General features: G+C 34.5%; 1 protein-coding gene across 21 annotated transcripts in view; it reads right to left on the reverse strand.

Moving 5' to 3' along the window:
* Nucleotides 1-25,276, reverse strand: part of SOX5 (SRY-box transcription factor 5) — a 946,176-nt gene that overhangs the window by 73,399 nt on the left and 847,501 nt on the right. For all 21 annotated transcript variants that reach the window (XM_088798391.1, XM_088798399.1, XM_088798419.1 and 18 more), the window contains one exon: nucleotides 844-990. In XM_088798391.1, the coding sequence (XP_088654517.1) occupies nucleotides 844-990 (147 nt within the window). The remainder of the gene's footprint in view (nucleotides 1-843; nucleotides 991-25,276) is intronic.

The following is a 25,276-nucleotide window of genomic DNA, read 5'->3' on the forward strand; positions in this document are numbered from 1 at the left end:
TTGGATTTTTTTCTCTTTCAATATTTTCTAATATTTTTCTCGGTGTATTTTTTCAACTGTTATGATTAGTCTTAAATTGTTAACTCTTTAGACATTTGAGAACGACATTCATGAAATGAAGAACAGAAGCAATTTTCTAAGTAATTCAGCATACGACAAAAACATTGTTATTTTGGGGTTACATTAACTGGGTTAGTTTTTTGCTGAATAGTTTTTAATAGAAAATATGTGTGATTATTTCTCCAAGTAATCTCACAGAAAACTACTTATGATTGCTCTTCTTACTTCATTCATAGGACGTTTAATATATTCATATCTCATTATGCAAGTAAGATCTTCAGAAACACAAAAAGTTTTCAAATTAATTTTTCTGCATCTTTCTTCTTCTAAGCCAAGAAACAATTATTGCCCTGTTCTTTTCCATGCTCTCTCAGTAAATGTTTCTTTTGTTCCCCAAACAAAACTATTTCTAAACAGTCTTACTTCTAACACTGTTATTGTCTTCATATCTTTACAGGATAATCTCATTGGATGAATGCTATATCTAAAATTATATCTATAGTGTATCACATTGTAACAGTTATTGATATTTAAATCAAATACTTTCTGTATGCTCTAATTGTACTCATATTTTAAATGTTACTTCAGTTGTCCCTTCTTTTGGAAACCCTTCCCAGGATCTCTCACTGAAGGTAATCTCTCTGTCCTCGTAACATCCACTGTACTTTATCTATAATTCTTTATAAGACTGAGTTGCTGGGAAATAATAGATACTCAATAAATGTCACTGAATGACAAGTCAAAGTCTAAATGATAAAATATGTAGCTTCTTCAAAAGGGTACCTTGCTTTTGGGCGGCGGGCTGTTTGTGCTCTTGTCTGTGTGAATGCTGGTAGGAGATACAGCAGCACCAAGGTTTCCTTGCGGTATGCCTGGGAGCTTTCCTCCTGGAGATACCTGCATTGCAGCTAGCTGGGCAGCATATAACTGCTACAGAAGAAAAAGAGAGATAGAGAGGAAAAATAAAGACTATCAGTAATAAAAGAAATGATTCTCTCAGAAAGCACCTATATTCAGATGTGGTATTTTTTTTTCCCTATGGGTATTTTTGGTTAGTGTTCTGAAATATGTAAAGAAAGAAGCTGTCACTTCAATCTTCACGACTTACTTCTCGGGAGAAATGACAAATATCATACATAAGGAATTTCAGCTTCAGTATGTCCAGGGACCCCAAGCAAATAATAGTCATCCATATTTATCATACTTTTTCCCAAAGTCTGTGGGAGGCAAGTATATCATCATATGGTCAAGACCTCTTTTTGCTCTATTCTAAATTTTACCCAGTGTGTTACAAAAGAATGCAGCTTCATAGACAAAGTAATTTTATTATAATCCATATTGTTCAAACCCTGTACCTTCTTTCTTTGACTTGTTAAAATGGGTACCTGTAACAATTTTCTTTTGATCATTAGTTGTATAGAAATACAAAAAAGCCATTGAGAGAGAATAGAAGGAATGTATTTCAAAAACATTATCTGGTCAGTCTACCTATATTGATAAAAATTAACTGGATGCTTTCCAGAAGTCCACTTTACTTCATGATATATACACACAGACAAACGTGAAATTATCTTGAGGATTAGGGTTTTAAGGAATACCGTCTAAAATACACACTCTTCCACTAAGCCATCACATAATAATTCTTATTAAATAACCAATAAAATATTTTTCAACAAGTCAATTTAGTAATAAACAACATTTTTACTTTGATAGCAGCTGTATGTTATAGTATCTTAAAAAAAAGGAGGTTGTTTTAGATTCAAATATTCATATCAAACATTTAGATTAATACTCCTCACCTTCATTTAGCAGATTGTGAAAATTTTAAAATATGGATGGGGAAGGAATTATTATTTATGTGTGTGTGTGTGTGTGTGTGCGCGCGCGCGCGCGCGCTCGCGTGTATCCACCCAAGTTCCTGTTTCTCATTTATTTGTCTTGAGATTCCATGGATAGCATTTACTATGCAAGCTAGAACTTCTATAATGAAAAGACCAATGCTAAAGAAAATGGCTTTCAAGGGAAAGTACTGTGAAATAGTTCTCTGGATTATCTTGATTTTTCTCTTACAGATAAATTTTAAAGGATAAAACTGCTCAGGGACACCACCAACCCTGCTAAGGAGGGTCTCTCTATAAATTAAATAACGAAAACTGAAGACAGGTTCATATTTACATGAAAATACACATACATTGTTCAATGTCCAGATACTATGGTCTAAATGCAAAAAGGACATTAGAATTATTGATAAAAATTATGTTTTTTTTAATGCCAAGTAATGGAAGATATATTCCAGACAAAGAAATGAAACGCAAGAGAAGTATTTTTATACTATCAATAATGATTGTCCCTTCTCCCATTTTGTGTTAAAATAATTATATTATTTCTTATGTTAGACAATCACAGAAAAGAATAAGGTTTGGATGCCATAAAGAATAAAAGAATATGATGTCAAATATGATGACTGGGAGTTTATTATTATTTTAAGTATCAAAGTTGATCCATTTCCCACATTTGTGTTGAAAACCAATGCATGATATTCCACAATTCAAAAATTATTTTTTTCTGTCATCATCCTGAAGTGTTTAATGAAGTCATTAAGAAAATAACCAATTATCCTAGGATACAACTTTGCAAATTAAAATTCTGTCCAGTAAAATATGAATTGTATACCTGAAATCTATGTAACTTTACTAACAATTGTCACCCCAATAAACTTTAATTAAAAAAAAACAAAAAAACGTGTACTGACACTAAATTAAAAGAAAATATATGTATTTTTAAAAACTGGCTAAATACCTCTATTAAATATGATAAATTTTATATTGTATTGTATATTATAGCTTTGTCTTTGAAAATGATTCCAGTGGGTATTATTCCTAGAGGAAAACAATACATTACTGGTATAGTGTACACTAAAAAATAAGATCGTTTCATAATTACTGATGACATGAGATTTAAAATGTCTAAAAAAAATTTAGATAATAAAGAAAATGTGAACAAAAGAGTTATTAAAATTTAGATTATAAAGAATTATTTCATAATATCGAAAATGATTGACTATTCATTTTTAAATAAATAGATGAACCAATAACACATAAAAGGTATTCAATGTTTAAATATCAATCACTATAGACTGATTTATATGTTCTAAAGAAGTATAAGAATTACTATTAAAAACAAAAGTGTACATATACTCTGAAACACATTACTGATTATAAAAGTTGAAGAAGGTATACACTTGAAATAAAATCATTTATGTTCTTCCCTCATTCAAATAAATTTATTATGTTTCATGCTTTTAAATATGAATTAAGATTTATTTAAGTGAAACTGTCCTAAAAAATGCTTTTTAGTAGAAAAGGAAGAAACTAGGTTTGAAAAATAGATGAACCTACGTACATAAATATTTCTGCAAGAGCAGTATAGCATAATCCACCTTACTGGTATTTCTACAGGATACAGAGATATAAAGTAATCTACGATGAAGATTTCATAAGTCTGCTACTCAATCAGAGTGCAGCTGACACTGGTAGCTCTTCATTCCTTTCAGTGTTCCATAGCCCCTTCCTCATATTTGACTTTCTCTATGCAAGGGGGCAATATATAGAGCTATTCTTTCCCAATTTAATAGTGCTAGATCCAAATTTAGCTTTTCACAAGTTAACAGGAAATTTCAGTGGATTTAAAGAGGTTGACATTGTTTCTCATACGTGGCGATATATGTAAGGGTGGGCAACTTACCAAAAAAAAATGCTCCTGTGACTTGTTTTAATTCAACCTTTCAAAAATTAAGTTCATCTGTCTATCCATTAAAATGTGTGTGTTGACTGACTTTAAAACAAGAGAATCAAGAGGTAATTAATATTTTATTTCATGTATTATATGCTCTTGAGGCAAAATCAGGAATACTAATCGGTGTCTGTACTGCGTGAGGTCTATAATCACAGAACTACTGGCTGGTTGACCTTGTTGAGAGTGAAGGAGCGAAATATAGTGGAGACTGTAAAGCCACCCAAAGGAACAAGCATCCTGTAAACTATATATCCCACTTACATATCATATATATATATATATATATATATATATATATATATATATAGAGAGAGAGAGAGAGAGAGAGAGAGAGAGAGAGAGAGATCTACATCTATATCTATATCTGCATCTATATCTATTTATCTATCTATCTATATCTAATTTAAAACAAAATCTGGCTAACATTTTTCTTTAAAGAATGGCAGATAAAACCCAGAGTTAAATATGAGATATATTATGATAAATATACTTTATCACTTAAGCTGTTCTAAACATCAGAAACAAATTGAGAGACCCTAAACATAAAAAGCTAAAGCTTACATAGAGCACTCATATCATGAAGTTAACCAGACTAACAGAATAATTTGTAGAATAACTTGACTCTTATCTGGAAACTAATGTGTTATAGATTTGTTTTGATCTCTAATACCCAATGCCACAGAGCATTAGGCTTTCTAGTCTTTTTATGACTTAAAATATTGCATACTTCTTCCTTTTCCCTCCCCCATCCTTGTCCTACTTCAGAAAATGATTTTTTTTTTAATTTGATTGGGGAATATTGGGAAACAGTGTGTTTCTCCAGGGCCCATCAGCTCCAAGTCATTGTTCTTCAATCTAGTTGTGGAGGGCGCAGCTCACTGGCCCATGCGGGAATCGAACCAGCAACCTTGTTGTTAAGAGCATGCACTTTAACCAACTGAGCCATCTGGTTACCCCAGAAAATGATTTTTTTAATAAAGGAAACAATCACATAAGATTAAATTAAATCTATCCATTGATTACTTAGTATCTTCTTGGTGCTCATATGTTCCTAAGTAGGTTTATATATGTACATGTAAGTAACTCTCACTTTTGTCTCAAATTGTTCTATAAACATACATTTTTGTCTTTCAGCATTTTAAGCTCCTTCAAGTACTATGGTTTGTACTTCTAGTGGAGCAGTTAAAAGTAAAGCAAACCTCAATTCTAATCCCAGCTCTGAGCTAGTGACCTTGGGCAACTATACTGAGGCACAAATCCTTAATCTGTAAATTCAGGGATAAATAAAACTGAGCATAGCAGGGTTGCTGAGAAACAAATTGCATAATGTATACAAAACATTCAGAAAAACATATGGCAAAGAATGTTTGATCAATAAGTAATAATTATTAAGTTAAATATGCCAAGAAAGAAACTAAGTAGCTAATATATATGTGCTGACATCCTACTATATACTCTGGACTATAGTAGGTATACAGGAGGATACAGAAAAGGTATAAACACAGTTTCTTCCCTAAGTAAAGACTGATAAACATAAAACAATGAAACTGTAAGTGTACTATAACTGCATGCCACTGTTAAAGGTGTGAAGAAAAGAAAGTGAGCTAATACATTCTGATATATTTTCATAAAAGAGATGTAGCTAAGCTGGGCATAAAAATGGAGGTGACATTCTAGGAACAAACAATAATTTAAAGAAAGGCACAGGAGCAGGAGGGAGCCAGTTGTTGCAAAGGGAATACAGAGGATAGTGTGGGACAGTGAGTGGTAGAGAGGAGGAGGTAGAAAGGACGACCACCAAACTGAGTGCATACCCTGCTTGGGAAGAGTAAAATAGTACTAGATATGTAGGCTAAGTCAATTTCTAGGAAAGCTTGAAATACAGGCAAAAGAGTTTAAATTTAATATGTAGGCAAGAAAAAGCCACTGACTGTTTGAGAGCAATATATATGATGTTTTTAACTAAAATAAGACAAGATTATCAGTTATGAGGTTATTAAATTTTAGTAGTGATAATTGCAATAACTTGAGTTGAAATAACAGTTGTGAAAATGAAGAGGGCAAAACTGATTCTAAGTAAATACTAATTGGGGAAAAGAAAAAATAAACAGAAGAACAGGATGAATAGTATAATTGATACAAAGTCTTCATTTCATAGGTATTTCATAAATATAATAGATAGGTAAGTATTCACCTATCACCCATTCTCATTAGTATATATAGTCATTGTATTATCTTTGTAAGACAGCCAAAACACATACATTTTCTTTTTTTTTTCTGAAAAAGAAGTAAGTCACACATAGAAATTTTCCTGTAATTTTGTATTGTATAGTAAATGCTAGAACTATTCAGTCATGGGCTTCTCCTAAAGTATAGCTCATTAAACACCTCTTCAAGTACTAAGAACATCACACTGTATCTATAACAACATGAGCTTGAATTGTATTTATCTTAGGCAAACCTAGTCAGTATTTTTTTTTCTTGTAATGCAGTGGGCTGACAGTTAATTAGTAGGCATTCTTTTTGTTCAGCTGTAATGGTCCAGGGTAGGGTCAAAAAAAGTCTGATGGGATGATAAATAACAAATTTAACTTGTACTAATTAATTAGTACAAGTAATAGTACTAATTAACTTGCACTAATTAATTAATTGCTAATATGGGGAAAATAGTACAGTTGTATTTGGATGACATGGCTTGTAAACCACAGTGAGATACTATTGTATTTTATCACGAAGGTAAGCATTTTACACACACATTCTAAGCTGGTGGTTAGTACTTGTCAGTATTAGGGGTGAACAAATTCTACAAAACAGCCTATTTAAATTCTGAGGTATATTATTTCATTAATTCCTTGAGATGGTAAATTCCTATCATCTTTCCCTAATAGGTTATTTTCCCCAAATTGCTCAAAACACAACTTTTCACATTGGCTACTAGCCTAGTACCTAACTGACATCTGGAGTATTTGGATTCAAAGCATTAGGTACTGGAGAAAATATCACTATTTGTTCCCTCAAACCATTTACTGACTAGTAAACTCCTTGAAGGCAGGGATTATGTTTCTATTATTTAATGCTTTCTCAGAAAATCCTAGAAGGAAAAGCAGAAATGAATAAAGGCAGAAATGAACTGCATAAAATGATATCATTTATTTTTAATAAATATATATCTCCAGTACATATTTAATATAAATTTAATAACGATAGTGACTAAAAAATTAAAAATCTGGAAAATAAATTGGCATGTTTTTACTATTTGAAGAATTGGGGGGAAAAGGCTTATCAGTGATGTTGAGAAAACTCATTGATACATTCACCTCATTTAGTTAAAAAGTGACAAAGAAAATGTTTTTCAAAATTTTATCAGCATAAGAAAAAAAGTTAGTATAATACACTCATTGTAGCCATAATTTTAATAGTGAGAAAGTCATTTTGGAATCATGAACAGAAAAAAAATAGGTAAAGATTATTAGAAAAAAAAATTACCCTTTTAAAAGACAATAGAACAGAGAGTTTAAGCATATAGATATTCTTAAATATTTTGGGAAAGACAAATGAGAATGCCTTATTTCTGATAAGTGGATATAAACTACTTACTGAACCTTAAATAATTATTATTTAGAGAGTAAAAAGGTATTTACTCTCTAATTTTACTCTCTAATTTAGTAGGAGGTATGGTTGTTAGTAGATGTAAGTTGTTCTTTGGGACTTTTTTATTGGTTAGGTCAAAGCTTAATTTTCTTTTTGAACTGGGATCTATTTCCAGGTCTCCCTTTTGTGTGAAAAAAATCTAAGTAAAGGCACAGTAATTGTACACACTGACAATTACTCAGGAGCCAATAGCATATTACAGTACATGGTTTGATCCAATCATCTTATCTACCCCTTACTGCAGGCATGGATTAAGAAACAGGAACATTCATGTTTTAATGGGAAAACAGTACAAAATAAGTCATGTCCACCATTCTCTCTTCATCCTTACCCTCTCCCCTCTTCTGACTCCCCACATCTCTTTTGCCTATATCACTATCTTCATCACCCTAGATAGGAGAGCTGGGTACAAAAATTACTTAAAGAAAAAAAAAATACATGAAAATTATGACCGAAAACGTTGTCTTTCCTAAGTGCCATATGGTAAAACATACTGATTCTTTAAGAAAACTTGTGGACCTTTACATTGCTATTATCTGAATGGAGATAGCTAACAGACTGTACAACCATTTAATATAGTTTTTGCTAAAATTGTTTAAAATTATTTTTATAAGTAGAATCATTTTCCCCAAATGAAATCTCATATCAAACACCAATACATAAAAGAGAGGAAAAAAGAGGTGTACTAACTATAACTATAAATAAATTGTACACATTTTCAAAATTTAAACAAATGAGACCAATGAGGTTGTTTTAATTTATCCCAATAATTTAAATAGGTATACCAATGAAAGTTAAAGTCCTTTTATCACCTTTGGTGATCAAGAAAGCCCTCCCTCAAAAATTAGTAGCCATTTCTAAACTCTTGCATAAGCAAACACATATAGACTTGAATTTTCAAAAAGAACATTATAGAGCTTAAAACTCCCTGATCAATATTTGTACTTGAAGTTCAAATATATGCACAAAAATGGCAGGTGTGTATTTTAAAGTGCATGGGTTAAAATCTGGCAATCAAAGTTCACATATATTCAATGTGTAACTATTTGGATTAGAGATTTTAAAATGTGTGCATTGTCACATTATGATTTTAAAAATAGGTAAATATGTACTACTAAAGTTTAAATCAAACTTCAAAGATATATGTTAGATGTGATGTGTAAGAAAAGCATTTGTTTGTTTTTTTAAGAGAAGGGACAAAAATAACGTTTGTGAGGAAAAATTCAGAAAGCAATTTCAAGGCTCCATAAGTGTTATCTTTATAGCTTAATTTCAGCTTCTTAATGTAACTTAAATGTGGAGTTTAAAGAGAAACTAATGAACTGGAGAAAATCTTTCAAAACATATCAGCATGTTTCAATGTGAATAAATTTGCTTTGCACATTATTTTTCACAATGTTTCTTCACGAAAAAATTTTAAAGCAACTTGAGTTTAAACATGGATTTTTTACCCTAACATTGTCAGCTCTTCCTTTTGATGTTGTTCAAGTATATACTAAGAAAAATAGGATAGGCCTTGAATTTACTGGATCCCACAGCAAAAGTGCAACTAGAAACTCACAGGCCAAATTTATAAAAATCTACATTTTATAAATTAAGCTAATGAAGTATTTAATAAAACGTTTCATTCTCCCGTCTTGACAAACATACCTTCAAAATACCTGGATGCAAATGAAAACCAAAAAAAGATACCATTTCAAAATAGGATGGCTGTCAAAAAACCAGACAATAACAAAAATTTGTGAAGATGTGGCGATACTGGAACCCTTGTGCATTGCTGGTGGGAATGTAAAATGATGCAGCTGCTAGGGAAAACAGTATAGCAATTCATCAAAACATTCGACAGAACTATCATAAGATCCAGCAATCCCACTTCTAGGATATATACCCAAAGTAAATGAAAGCAGGGACTGGAACAGATATTGTACACCCACTGTCAGAGCAGCATTAGTCACAACAGCCGAAAAGTAGAAGAAACCTAAGTGTGCATCAACAGAATACTAGCTCTTGTACCCCTAAGAAACACAAGCATGCCAAAGTTAGCTCTGAGAGTTGATGATTTTTATGAACCACTATGGTGACTGCTGGGAAAAATGAAGACTAAACAGAGTTGACAGCTAGTCTGTGCAAGGATGAAAGGCTTGGAGGAGGGAATAGCTGGTTAGTCCTTGGTGGTTAACCCATAGAAGTGTTGCAGGAGCTGGGGGTGTGAAGCATTTCTCCTGCTGCTTCACTGGCTCTAACATAGGCCATGGGAGACGGTGATTGGTGGAAGGTGCCTGGGGGGAATTTGGTAAGGGTTTTCACTTCATCTCTTACTTAAAGTTCTAACTGGGGAGTGTTTCCCAAGGCAATGAGAGGAGTGGCAGCCTGGGTGTACCAGGGACAATACAATCATTTGGAGGAGCCAGATCATACAGTGTGGGAGACTCAGGATCTTTTGTATTTGCACACAATTCCTAAGGAAACTTGAAGGCAAGAAGGAAATGTACCAAACTGAAAGAGTAAGTAGACTCAAGACTTAATACAGATTTGCCCAAATGGAGAAAAACTAATAGCAATTATCAATGGCGAAAAAAAAAGAAAACAAACAAACAAAAAACAAACTAAAAAATAAAAAAGAACAAGTTGGAGCTATTGGAATATAAGTGTTTCAAAAGCAGGTTATACAAGGAAAAGACTTGAGCAGACAGAGCCTCCAAAAGGCTGGAAGGTCATCTGACATCCAGAGGCGGGTTCAAGATGGCAGGAGAACAAGCCATCAGGGGGAAATAAAAGTTATCCATTTCAGAAAAAAAAAGTTCCACCTTCAGAAAAACAGGAAACATGCCCGAGGAAAACATGCCTGAGGAAATAAGGGGCTGGCTGGTAGGGGCTCCATGGCAGAAACTGCTACTATTATGATCCACACATCCTTAAACATATCACTCCTGGGTAATAGGTCTTGGAAAAGCTGGAATACAAAAGTAAATTATTATGTCTGGCTGAAGTGCAGATTCATCATTAAAAAGCTAAAGTGAATACATGCACAAAGTCTGTAATATTATTTATGTACAGCCATTATCATCAAATAATAACACAGAGACCATTTTTGTTATTTTACTCCAAATTCAGTCCCACTCAGTGTGATGATACTTGGATGGAATACGGAGCTATCAATGAAGGTTGGAGTGTTGAGAGGGTGAGAAAATGACATCCTGCTAACAATTAAAGAATACATTTGAACTTATTTAACTCTTAAGACCTTTTTCACAGGTAGGATGCTCTCATGCTGTTTCTGTCACATTGCAGATACTAAAGTATATAAATAAGAAACACTTCAAATGTACTGGATTAAAAGGCTTTCTTCATTTTATTACACACCAATACATTTTGAACAGTTAGAAAAAAAAACATTTTGACTTTTATAATTGAAGCAGTTCCGTAAAGGACCAGATCAATTTGTGAGAGTCATGCAATAAAACACCAACTGATAGTTTATCTCTCATTCACTCCCTCCCTCCTCGTTTTTCATACTCCACAAGCTATCTTCATGTACTGCACAGTAATCCATTACAATATGTTCCAACATCTGCCTCCCCATATGATGTATGACCTATTCGATTGACCCTTTTTATGCCACTCCAGACTCGCTCTTCATTACTGTGGGAGGATGAACACACTGCATCTATTCCTGAGGTCACCAACAAGTAAATACATCTCCATTTGGCAAGGTAAGGAGGCCACTGGCTGGAAAGCTCTTCAAAGCTTTACATATCCATTTCTATACTCATATCTTTAATTAGTTTAATTTATGGGGGGGGAAACACTGCTGAATTTCCTTTCAAAGTAACAATAAGAAAATAAATATTTGTTTACCAGGGGGAAATAATTCTGTTGTTACCAAATATGCATCATTTAATATAGGAAAGCTGAAGTTTTTACAGCAAACACATATCTTTGCCTAAGTTCATATTTGTGAAATCATTGTTCATTTTATCCCAGTAGATTGGGGGTAGGGGGGTAATAATAATCAAAACATTAAAAACAGTGAGCATTTGATCTCAATATAAAAAGAAATTGAGTGTTAGTTCATATCAAATCAAACTATATATTATTTTGTATATTATAAAAAACAGTGTTATTTGCAGATTGCATAATTGCTGGATTCCTGAAAATACAAGGCACATATAGCAAAGAGAAATGTAAGAGCCACGATTTTCTCAGTGACTATGGTGTGCCAACCTAGAAGTCTCACGCTATTTCAGGGATCATCCTAACAATTCTGTGTTCAATGGGGAAAATGAAGGCTCACAGTGGTTCAATAACTTGCCAAAGGTTAAACAACAAGTAGTTTCAGAAGTCTGAGAATCCCTTATAATTCTTTCTAGTATGTGCTATATAAACTTACTACATAGGTAGCCATGTTACTATGTGAACATGCTTTCAAAACTTAAGCTTTATGTGATGAATTCATCTCCCTCTATTGCACTGGGATTCCTCTACCTGCTGGCCAGTGGAAACAGGGATGTTCCCTCATCTCTGAGTCAATGATAGCTTCCAAGAACAGGGGTTAAGGCTTTAAGAATGAAAGATTTCTTGAGTCTCTGGTGATAGAACTCTACTCTTCCTGAAGAAAGCCCACAGCCATTCAAGATTGTTTTTTATCATTGTTGTTTTGTTTTATTGCTAGTTCTAGTAGACAACACCTTTGGTAGGTTAAAAATAAAAGACTTCTTCCTATGGATTTCCTCATGTTTTTCTTCATTTTCCCCCCCATAAACCTTTAAGATTAAGAAAATATTGTATAGTGAGGAGATTCTGGTCAGGATGACAGAGTAAGTAAATGCTGTGTTGCCTGCTTCCATGATAACCTCAAAATTACAACTACAGAAAAACTATCATTGAGAATTGCCTGAAGTCTAGCTGAACAGAAGTCCTACAACTAAGAACATACAGAAAAAGTCACTTTGAGACTGGTAGGAAGGGTGGAGACGCGGAATGGGCTGGTCCCACACTCACATGTGGTGGTTAAAAATCAAGAGGGTATCTGGGCTACAACGGTCCCCCAACCCTGGAGGAGTGAGGGGTCCCAGCCCCACACAGGTTACCAAGTCCAGGGTTCCAGTGCTGGAAAGAGAAGTCCCCATACATTCTGGCTGTGAAAACCAGCAATGATTGTGGCTGCTGAGTGAGTCCCAAGCGCTCCTCTTAAAGGGCCTGTGCACACACTTACTAGCTGACAGACTCACTTGCTCTGAGGCCAGTGCTGAGGCAGCAGCTTCAAAGGCACCAAGGGCTTAGGGGAGGAACTGAATTGTCTGGCTTCAGGATGAGGGAGAAGGCTAGAGGGGTAGCTTTCTCCCAGACAGAAGGGCTGGCAGAGGGCATTGCTCCTCTGCTAAGTCTTCTGCCTTCCCTGCCTGTAGACTCAGGTGAGGGCCAAATCTGAGTCTCCATCAAACTCACTAACACTGATCCCCCCCGCCCCCGTGATTCCCCAAGACCCTGCCACACCCAATTTGTGGGCCCACCCGAGTCTCTTTCAGTAGCCATTCCATACAAGCAGCCAATCTTGGTTCAAGCTTCAGACTTTCCTAAAATCTCTCAAAAGGTTCACAAACTCTAAACAGACCACATCTGGCTTGGCCTGCCTTGTACTAGTGGCAGCCAGCCTCTGTTGGAAGCTGAGCCTTTCAAGACACCTCTGGAGGCGGCCATCTGGCAATAACTTTGTGGCTCATTCCAGGTGGTCCCAGGCCGGGCACAGGCTGCAACTGAACTTGGCCTATGGTAGGACCCCTCCCAGGAGGCCGCAGGGCTGGCACACTTAGGGCCTCCTAGAGCAGCTGGAGTGTCACCCGGTTGCCTCCATGGATGACACACCCAGTGGGCACACTGGGCAGGCACCAGAGCCCTGCTAAAGAGAATCCTGCTCCATAGGGGCAGCCCCTGCACAACAGTCCTCCATTATAGTCACAGCCAGTCCTCACAACCAATATGCCCGAAGGTCAATTCCTCCCATTGACATGCAAGCAGCAACCATGTCTCAACTACAACAGAAGGGAAATCACAATGAACACAAGGGACACACCTTCAGGACCCACCTCAGGTGAGCAGGGAGACTGTGGACAGTGATCCCACAGGACACCTACTACATAAGGCCACTTTGCTAAGATTGGGAGACATAGCAGCTCTACCTGATGCGTAGAAACAAACACAGGGAGGCAGCCAAAATGGAGAAACAAAGAAACATGTCCCAAATGAAAGAACAGAAAAAAAGCTAAACAAAATGGAGACAAGCAATCTACCAGGTGCAGAGTTCAAAACATTGGTTATAAGGATGCTCAATGATCTCAGCGAGAACTTCAATACAGGGATAGGAAGCATAAAAATGGAGATAGAAAACATAAAAAGGAACCATTCAGAAATGAAGAATACAATAACCAAAATAAAGAATATATTACAGGGAATCAACAGTGGATTCGATGAAGCAGAGGATTGAATCAGCAATTTAGAAGATAAGTTAGCAAAAAATTCCAATCCGAAGAGCTAAAAGAAAAAATAATTTCAAAAACTGAGGATAGTTAAAGGGGCCTCTGGGACAACATCAAGCGTACTAACAACATTTACATCATAGGGGTACCAGAAGGAGAAGAGAACAAGGAATTGAAAACCTATTTGAAGAAATAATGACAGAAAACTTCCTTAACCTGGTGAAGAAAATAGATATACAAGTCCAGGAAGTGCAGAGTCCCAAGCAAGATGAGTCCCAAATAGGCCCACACAAAGACATATCATAATGTAAATCAAAAGACAGGATGGCTGATTGGATAAGAAAACAGGACCCTTAAATATGCTTTCTACAAAAGACTCACTTCAGATCAAAGGACACACACAGACTGAAAATAAAGGGATGGAGAAAAGATATTTCATGAAAATGAAAACAAACAAACAGCTGTGGTAGCAATACTTTAAAACAAAAGTAGACTTTAAAACAAAGCTATCACAAGTAGACAAAGAAGGACCCAGTTATCCCAATTCTGCGTATTTATCTGAAGAAACCTGAAACACTAATTCTAAAAGACATATGCATTCATATGTTCATTGCAACATTATTTACAATAGCCAAGACATGGAAACAACCTAAGTGACCATTGAGAGATGAATGAATGGATTAAGAAGAAGTGGTAGATACATACAATGGAATATTACTCAGCCATAAAAAAGAATGAAATCTTGGGGCTGGCCTGGTGGCTCAGGTGGTTAGAGCTCCATGCTCCTAACTCCGAAGGCTGCCAGTTCAATTCCCACATGGGCCAGTGGGCTCTCAACCACAAGGTTGCCAGTTCAATTCCTCGAGTCCCGCAAGGGATGGTGGGCTCTACCCCCTTGCAACTAAGATTGAACACGGCACCTTGAGCTGAGCTGCCGCTGAGCTCCCAGATGGCTCAGAGGGTTGGAGTGTGTCTTCTCAACCACAAGGTTGCCAGTTGGATTCCTCGACTCCCGCAAGGGATGGTGGGCTGCGCCCCCTGCAACTAGCAACGGCAACAGGACCTGGAGCTGAGCTGCGCCCTCCACAACTAAGACTGAAAGGACAACTTGACTTGGAAAAAAGTCCTGGAAGTACACACTGTTCCCCAATAAAGTCTTGTTCCCCTTCCCCAATAAAATCTTTAAAAAAAAAAAGAAATCTTCCTGTCTGCAACAACATGGATGGAAATAGAGGCTATTATGCTAAGTGCGGTAAGTTAGAGAAAGACAAATACCATATAATTTCACTTATATGTGAAATTAAAAAAAACAAAATAAACAAATGAACAAAACAGAAATAAATTCATAGATACAGAGAACATTTTGATGGTTGCCAGATGGGAGGGGGAGCGGGGAGATGGGTGAAGGGGAGAAGGGATTAAGAGGTAGAAACTGGTAGTTAGAAAATAGTCACAGGGATGTAAAGTATAGCCCAGTGAAGATAGTCAATAATATTGTAATGTCTATATATGGTGTCAGATGGGTCCTAGGTTTATCAGGGTGATCATTTCATAAGTTATATAAATGACTAATCACTATGTTGTACATCTGAAACTAATATGATATTGTATGTCAACTGAAAAAATAAAAATAATTTTAAAAAGAAAATATTGCATATTAACATTAGTGTTGGCTATTTGAGTACATAAATTAAGATAAATTAACCTAGATTTCAAGAGTAATCTGGACACAGAATGATAACAGCAGCAGCAAAACTAATCCTAGTAGCTAAAGTTGATAGGATCTTAATTGTGTGCCAAACCCATGCTGTTCTCTCTCTGAACCTTCTCAACAACCTTAGGAAATAGATACTATTCTTATTTTGTGGAGGAGGACATTGGAGGGCAGAGAAAGTAAAAGTCATTTTTCCAAGGTCACATAGGTAAGAGGCAAAGCAGAGGTTAGAATGCAAGACTTTTTATAGAGCTCATAACTCTTAAACTCTATGCCTTAGGAATCTCTTTTCTGGTCATTTTAATAAAGTAATAGTATCTGGGGCTTTGGGTAAAGAGTTAGACAAGCCCAGGAAGGGCAATTCTAATAGTACTTCTGACAGAGGCTGGGCTCTTCTGATGAGAAATACCTATACTATTGCAGATGTAGGGCAGGAAGGAAGTGAGAAGTATCTAAGAGGACACTTTTCCTAGTATTTTCATGTTCCTTCTTCCCCTTGGTTACTGTCAGTAAAAAAGAAAAAAAAAAGTTTTAGTTTGGTTTTCTTCTCAATTCATGGTGTTGTAAGAGCATGTGAGAGGGAGTTGTATTATACTCGAGTTGATTAGGAAAGGCTTCCCTATAAATACAATTATTTAGAGGTCAGAGGATGAGATAATGTAGCTACATACATACAGTAGGAAAAAGTACTGGCAGAACAACCTTGTGGTGGGAGAGAACATGACAAATACAGGCTATTATTGGAAGAGGGCCAGTGAGGCTGCAGTGGGGTGGGAGAGCTGTTTGGAAAGATAGTTGGGAAGCAATAACAGTTTAAGAAGAGGAATGACATGATTAGATTTGCATTTCCACAAGATTAGTCTAGATATAATAAGGAGAATTGATTGAAAGGGTTTTGTTTCACCTACAACTCACTTTTAACTGGAATAACATTTACCCAATCACTTTTTTTTTCCTTACGTGATTTAAAAGTGATTCAAAATCAACTATAGAATAAATCTGGATATATAGTTTTCAACATTGTGAGTCTCATCCTTATTTAAATATTTGTTTTTTCTTGTATAATGTATACTAAGAATTTAATCATTTGTTTAAATCTATATTTTGCTACAATTCACAGTCACTGACCTTGGTTTTTCTAGATCATTTAAACAGACTAAGAAAGATATATTAAAAAGGAGCCATTTACACTACCAAAATCACACATTACTCTTAAATCAATTAAAATAACAATAAACACACTCTAATAACAACTTGCATTTACAATGTGTTTTGACTTACATTAGCTCCTCTGATCATAACAGGCTTCCTTTGCACAGGACACGTTTCTCATATATCATTGAAGTCGCCCAGAGAAATAATCAGCAATTGTAACTTCTGCTCTCCTGACTTAAATTGATTGATTCATTTAATATTTATTTATTGGGCACCTATTATATGCAAAGCACTGTTCTAGACCCTGAAAACATATCAGTGAACAGAGATCTTTGCCTTAATGAAAGGATTTTTTAATGATTTTCCCAAGACTATAATCTTTTAACATATGTATCCCGTAGTTGTCTAATACTTCTTCAAATGACACTATATATTACTTATAATTACTATGTGGAGAATTTATGTTTCCATGATTCTTAACATTTGCAAGAATATTGTTTTTGACAGAATCTTTTATTTTTAAAAGTGCTTGATTGAAAGATACATGCTACAACATGGATGAACATCATGCTAAGTGAAATAAGCCAGACATACAAGGACAGATATGGTATAATTCCACTTATATTAGGTACCTAGAATAAGCAAATTCATAGAGACGGAAAACGGAATAGAAGTTACTAGGAGCTGAGTGAAGGGGGATGGGGAATGGAGTTATTATTTAATGAGTACAGTTTCCATATGGGATGATTACAAAATTCTTGAAACATTGTGAAGGGATTTAATGCTACTGGATTGTACACTGAGTAATATTTAAAATGGCTTAATGTTTAAAATGATAAATTTATTGTTATGCATCTTTTACCACAATAAAAAAGTACATGATTAAGAAGGAAACAGAAACACATCACTGTCTTCCAGTACCACATTAAGCCTTATTTCTTTAAAACACATTTTTCTCCTAATTTGTTCCCATGTGTTGGATCATTTTGTACATCAATGAAGGAGAACACATTTAATGGGGGAAAGAAGTATTGTTATTTTAAAGTAAAAGGAGGTTGGAAATATTAGAATCTTTTACAAATACTTACTAAAAAGTTACCCTAGGCTTTGGAAACATATGTAAATAAAATGGTTGCTCTAAAACAAAGCTGCAAAATCATGTTGAGCCGTCACTGACTTTGCAAAAGGAACAGTATTTTCCAGTCCTACTGCAAAAGGTAGTTCTCTCTTTACTTTCCTCTCCTACTCCAAAGCTAGCTTCTTTTTCATATTCAGATGGCTGTTTATGAGCTCAATCCTGTTTCAACTGTCACTCTTTACATCAAGGAAAGATAGATGGGACACACCAACCCCAACCTAAATGACCTTTGGATGTGACAAGAGTTTTAGGTCAGCCTTGCTAAATGGAGGCCTTGGTGTATCGAGACATGCCTTGGGGTGAAATTTACAGTGAATTTATTATCTCCCAATGCCCTTTGGACTGCTTCCCACCATCAAACACTATGGCAGCACTTGGAACAGGAAGAAATACATTAACTGGAATCTGATCGTTTTAAAAGGTTACAGCTGCCCAAATATAATTTAATTTCATACTTGCCCTTTGAGGGTTTGGTGTATATTTTCATTTTATGACTGCAAATGATAAAGCTCTTAAGATTCCAGGCAATAAAAAGAGAAAAAAAAGTATTTTAAGGGTTAGAAGTCTATTCAGTTCACACTCAATGAGTGAAGTGACAAATTAGCGTTTTTTGTGTGTGTTTTTTTTAAATCTTAACATTTCTCTGTTTTTATTTGGCCCATCTTTTATTCCTCTTCTGATCCTATACTTTGTTTGGTTGAGATCAGTGTGTAAACATAAACCTCAGATCTCAATCAGTTTGAAATAAAAAGGATGATAAATAAATAAAGGTTGAGTCAATTTGATTTAAAGTGAAAATAGTATAGGGAACACATATTTTTCAGTAGCGTTTCCTCTCATATAATTGGGACAACTTACCCATTAAAGTCTATCAACATCAAACTGACTTACTATGGGTCATGTACATTTCTAGTACATCACACTTCTACAAACTTTAATGAAAGGTTCACAAAATACTCTATAAATGCTGCACCAGAGCCTTTTCATTTTCATCAGTAAACATTATTACTATTATTTTATAATTAGAGAATAAGGTATGGTGTTACCAATGCCATATAATTAATCAGAAAAAAACATCAAGCACAAAATTCAGATAAAGTCACCTATAATTTATTATTTTAGCCATTAAAAGAAAACAACCGAAACCCAACTTTTGTTCTTTCCCTATTACTCAGTACTTTACCAGAGACTTATCAGTTCTTTAAATATCGACTCAATAGAGGCAACGCAATATTTTGGATTCACTGCAAGCAATAAGAAAAGCCACATAGTGAAATTTTTAATCCATATAGGTCAAATGTAACTTCAAGTTGTGTGTGTATGTGTGCATGTGTGTGTGTACTTGCACACATACACACACAACTTGAAGTTACACACTCATTCATCATTCTTTAATTTAGTTAACAGATATTTCTTGAAAGATATTGAGCTAGTTCCTGCGAAATTTACATTTTAAAAATATTTAATTTTTTTAAAGAGAGTACTTCTAACGTATGAACAACAACAAAAAAAATGTAAGTGGATTAAAAGTCAGCATTTTAAGTATTATTATAAAATTTAAACATATTAGATAATTATAAATATTAACTACATGTTTTATTAACAAACTTTAATTTAATGTTGATATGTTACTGTTTTTAGTGTTTTACATCGTATTTTATCTGTATAACAATCTTAGGGTGCAGGTATTACTATCCCCGTTTATGGATTATGAAAATGTACCCCAGCAAAGTTAAGGAGCCTTCCCAGAGAGCAAACCTAGTGGTTAATGGAACTCAAATGCTCTGGATGATAATGGGAGGCAGTACTTATTCTCTTATTGATTGATTTATTTCTCTTTCAGTCAAAAATATGAATTATACTTCTACCTAAAGTGAGAACAATGTATAATAAAAGCAAACATTATCCAGAAATCAATTCCTAGAACTTCTGTTAAAAGGAATCTTACTTCCATTTCTCTAAAGAAGATATAGAAATAGCCAATGAGCACATGAAAAGATGCTCAACATCACTAATCATTAAGGAAATAAAAACCCAGACCACAATGAGATACCATTTCATAAACATTAGGATAGCTATTATCAATACACACACACACACACACACACACACACACACACACGAAAATGACAAGGGTAGGCAAAGATGTGGAGAAATTGGAACCCTTGTGCATTGCTGGAATAAATATAAAATGGTGCAGTCTCTGTGGAAAACATTATGTCAATTCTTCATAGAATTTCCATATGATCCAGAAATCCCTTTTCTGGGTATGCACCCAAAATACTTGAAAGTAGGGACTGAAAGATATTTCTATAGCAATGTTCATAGCAACATTATTCACATTAGCCAAAAGGTGAAAACAATCCAAATATTCATCAAAGGATGAATAGATAAACAAAAGGTGGTATGTACCAATAAAAGAATATTATTCAGCTTTACAAAACAAGGATATTCTGACACATGCTACAACATGGATATACCTTGTAGACATTATACTAAATGAATACTCCAGATACAAAAGGCCAAATACTGTATGATTCCACTTAAATGAGGCACCTCTAATAGATAATTCATAGAAACAGAAAGCAGAATAGTCATGAACAGGAGTTACTGTTTAATGAGCACAGACTTTCAGTTTGAGATGATGAAAATGCTCTTGGGATGGGTAGTTGTGATGGTTGCACAACAACGTGAATGTACTTAATACCACAGAATTGTACACTTAAAAATGGTTAAAATGATAAATTTTGTTATGTATATTTTATCATGATAAAAAAAAATCTATGGAAGGTTAATGAAAATTAGCCACGTTTTAGGTCACAATCAAAACTTAAAAAAATAAAATTAAAAGCAGAAATTAAATATTTATAAGATGATAAATTAATATAAATAGAAAATCAAATGTTTACTCACTAGGGTGTGAAGAAAGAAATGCTGGATTCAAGGACAGTAGACAGAGCTGAAAGCCATATTAAAATGGCAAGATTGAAAGAACACCTATTGTACAGTAAGATAGCTGGCTTCTCTCAGCTTCAGTTGTCCTGTCAGCCAGGCTTAGACTTCCTGGGTAGTAGATGAGAGAATTCCTCTCTGAGGTGGTCAAGGAGACCAAGGGAATTTTGGGGGGGTAATAGAACTGCATTGTGTCCTGATTGTGGTGGTGGTTATAAATCATGGAATTGTTCACCCAAAATACAGTCAATTTTACTATATGTTATTTCTAGAAATTAAAAAAATCAAACACACTTACAAAGGATCTTACTCATCAACTTTGACTTGGCATTCTTAAACATTTTGGCATTCCCTGCCAAGAAAAAAATCAGGAAAAATAGACATTTGCTAACACTGCAGATTATATTTTTTAAAAAATTACAAAATTTAGACATGATTGCTCTATATCTCTAATATGTTCATATGGATATAAAGAATGAATAACAAATAATTTGAGTGTGCAGAAGACCAGGCAGCCAGAGGTCACCACCCCCTCCATTTGAGATAATAGGGGTACAAAGTACTGATCATAGACTATTAAATAAACAAGGTGATGCTAAGAAAACAATTGTGCGGTACTTTCTTAGTATAAAAAAATTGAGCTGTGCTTCCACATCTATGCTTTTCCTTTCCAAGAGAACTCACACTTCTTTCCCAATCTCTGAAGTACAATTTGAAAACATCCCAATTCTAATGGAAGACTGGATACAAATAGGGCTGTTAACTGGTGTTATGGTCTAAAGGAAAGCCTCTATCATTGATGTTTTCATGGCATTATTTGGCTTAATAATAGAGAAGATAAATTATGGATGAAAATATCTCCAGGCTAGTAATATCTAAGACCATTTAGGATGTTGTCAATTCCATTTAGACCAAAAAGAAAGAAAAAAAGAAAGGCCAGATATATTTTTCTATTGAAAGCCTCTATCCTTGCCAGTTAGTATGCCCTATTCCAACTCTCAACTCATCTGCTCATATCTGGATTTCTATTATAATTGTTTAACCAACAGCAGATATGTTGAAAGGAGATAGTTCTTCCATTTTCACAATTGTGGGAAAATAAAAAAAGTAGCTAGAGGCCCAGAATTTGATGAACAAGAGAGGAGAAAAGAAATGAAGAAAAGAGGAGAGGGGAAGAGAGTTAGAGAAGAATTAACAGAGGAGGGTAGTTAAAAACAGAGAGAGAAAGTTAAATGAAGAAAAAGAAAAAAAAAAGGAACACAAAAGTAAAAAAGACGGAGAAAGATTTTCAAGAAATAAGGACAGAAAGGTAGATTTTTGTTTTGTTTTGAATAGTTTCCTATTTTAAAATCTTTAACAGCCCTAAGGACCAAAAAGTTTATAGAATGCCCAACCAGTTGGCTGTGTGATTCAAAATAACAGCTATATTATTTTGATTACTGCTATAATGCTATTTTACATCAAATTGCTATTTATTTCCAGATAGCTGTTCTATTCTTGTGTGTAAACATGATATTCTGGTAATCTGGCACTGGTCTGACCTGCACATCTTCGTTCTCACTCCATGGAGATGTAATGGGAATAATTAAAACTTCTTTTCCTAATTGGATCTTCAGAGCTAGCTTAACTATTTTCATGTTTCTAAAGCATGTCTTTTGAATGCCTCAGATCAATAATTGCTTCATCACACTTCTCTCATGTTTTCCTTCACAGCATATGAATAAATGTATCCATGCATCAGAGTTCACTTGTAGGTGTAAAGGTTTCTCTTGGCTACTTTCATTAGTTTCTTTTGCTTCATTTTTCCACTTTCCTCCATGATATAGAGGTAGGATACCTACACTTATATGTATTTTACAAATAAAACTGGCGAGGTTAATTGACTTGAGACCGTTTCACACATTATTTCAGAGACAGGTTGAGACTAGAACCCTTGTTTGTTGAGCTGTGTTTGCTGAGCAATTTGGGAGGTTAGAGTGATCGTGATAGCTAGACCAACTACTTTGGCTGCCTTTATCATGTTCTAACTATCCATTCTTGCTGGAAAATGGTCCCCATTATAACAAAACACTATAACTTTCCACTAACACAAGGCTTTCCTTTCAAAAGAAAAAGTATGTTCCTTTCACAAATAATCATAATGTCATAAAAGCAAAGATGCTCTAGTAATTCTTATGGAATGGAAAGAAATGGAGAGATAAATTCTTTTATTTTTAGGAAGAACTGAACATAGCTTTTTTGTAATTTTACATGTAGAAGAAAGGTGTGTTTTTTTTTTTTATAATGAAAAGATATTTTATTTTCATAAAGACTTTCTGCTTGCATTAAATATGGGGGCTTCGCTCCCAAAGAAGGTGTTCAACCCAAACTTGAATTAAGATGGATTTCTCCATTTGCCATAGACCTTTGTACTATGGAACATAATTGGTATATCCTGGAAAATTATTTGCTAACTTGAAATAAGGGAGAATTTATTAGGTTTGTTTCTGACAGTGGAAAATCCATGAATCCAGGAGATAATGATGAGGGTGAATGCTTATGCTATGCTAAGCATTTTGTATATACTACCTCATTTAATCCTCACCATAGATTTATCATGTAGGAATAATATTATCACATTTTACAGGTGAAGAAACTGAGACTAAGTGGTGTTCAGTAACTTCAGCAAAAACACACATAAGTAAGGGCTGTTATTATAGAGCTCGAGCTCATAGCACATTATACTATATACACCATTTGAATATTATTTAGTTGTAAGATTTATTTTAACGTTTTTTAATGTTTAAATAAAACTTGGGGCACATGTTTTAAAGAAAGAAAAAAGCGTAAGTCATCTAACTGGTTACTCTACCCATATACTAATAAGTGGTTACAATGCAAAGACAGAACCTATGAAAACTAGGTATGTTATGGTTTCACAGTGTATTTAACGCTAGCGTGTGTCTAATGTGACAGTAAAACACCCAAATTTAAAATGCTCTGGAGGTAAGCCAGACGCAAGGTGAACCAAATCAAGGTGAGAATAAAAAATGAAGAACATTTAAGGGCCTTTGCTTTTTTATTATTTAGTTAAATGTATTGGCTTATCTTCTGAAGGTTAACCAAATGTTTTAGCTGTACTATTTCTAATAATTCAAAATTCCTTTAAAACCAAAGAACTAAATTCAGTGGAAAACTAATCATATGAAAAATATTTAGGACACATATTTGCAGTAGTGGGAGTTGTAGAGCATAGTATAATCAAATTTCAATGGAAACTTGTTATCTTAAAGCAACTACTGTAGATAGAGTGACATTACTTTCAATAATTCTGTCTCATTCCAAAATGGAAATCACTGTAATTTTAAACTATCACTATTACTTTTTGCAGTCTATGTTGAAGAAGTTCTAGTAATGGCAAAGCAAGAGAGAACATTGCTGCATGTTGGAGGCATTAATTATGTTAGTCCAGTGCTCATTGTAGCAAATCATTTGGGATCATACTTTGAGTCTGTTCCTCCATTGCTTCTTGTCTATTTTCTTTATCCAAGAAACAGTTGGGTAAGAAAAAGAAAAAAAAAAAAAAAAAGAGTATGACATTAAGGGAAAGGTCAGGATTAAGAAAGATGGAATAATTCAGAGTTTGTTTCCCTCCTCCCCCTTCTTTTCATGCCCTCAGTTTGGCAGGCCAATGCTGAGAAACTTCCACAGGAAACAGGACATTTGAAATATGCTGGGCTGACTTAAGCTTTTTATCTGAAGGAATCGAATAAAGCTCTATTTTCAAGTCTCGTGAAGACACTTGCCAACCAAACACAACTCAAAATTGTAATGTGGTTTTTCTCCTTGGTCTTTCTCTTAGAACAGTTTATTTATGACTGCAAAAATCTTATCTGCATGATTATATAATCATCATTGAATACTATCTTTCTTCTAAGAAGCAAATAAAATATCAACAAGACTTGTGATGTAAACAATCTCACTTTGAACCTTCTATGAACAAATAGATATGAAACAGCACGATTCTCTGTTGTTTTGTTTTCTGAATTCCTTGATCTTTCAATAGCTTTTCACAAAAGAATTAATTCAGAGAGCACAATCACTGAACTCAGCAAAATGAAAGCAATTCAGAAGGTTGCCATTGTTACTAATATGCAAATCCTACCCATTATTTTATTCACCCTTAATTTAGTAGTCTAAATGCAAAAATAGCAATTTTTCTCCCCTCATTTTACACAAAACAACTTAAAAATAATATACATTTAAAAAAAATACCCTGGTAAAATGTGAGAAAGCTAGATTTAGCTTTCAGTTGCTAGGATTCCAGGCACACTTCTGTTAATATCTGATTGAGCC

The sequence above is a fragment of the Rhinolophus sinicus genome, chromosome 1 (genome assembly GCF_057876585.1).
Source record: "Rhinolophus sinicus isolate RSI-liver-muscle chromosome 1, RSI-T2T, whole genome shotgun sequence".
NCBI classification, from domain to species: domain Eukaryota; kingdom Metazoa; phylum Chordata; class Mammalia; order Chiroptera; family Rhinolophidae; genus Rhinolophus; species Rhinolophus sinicus.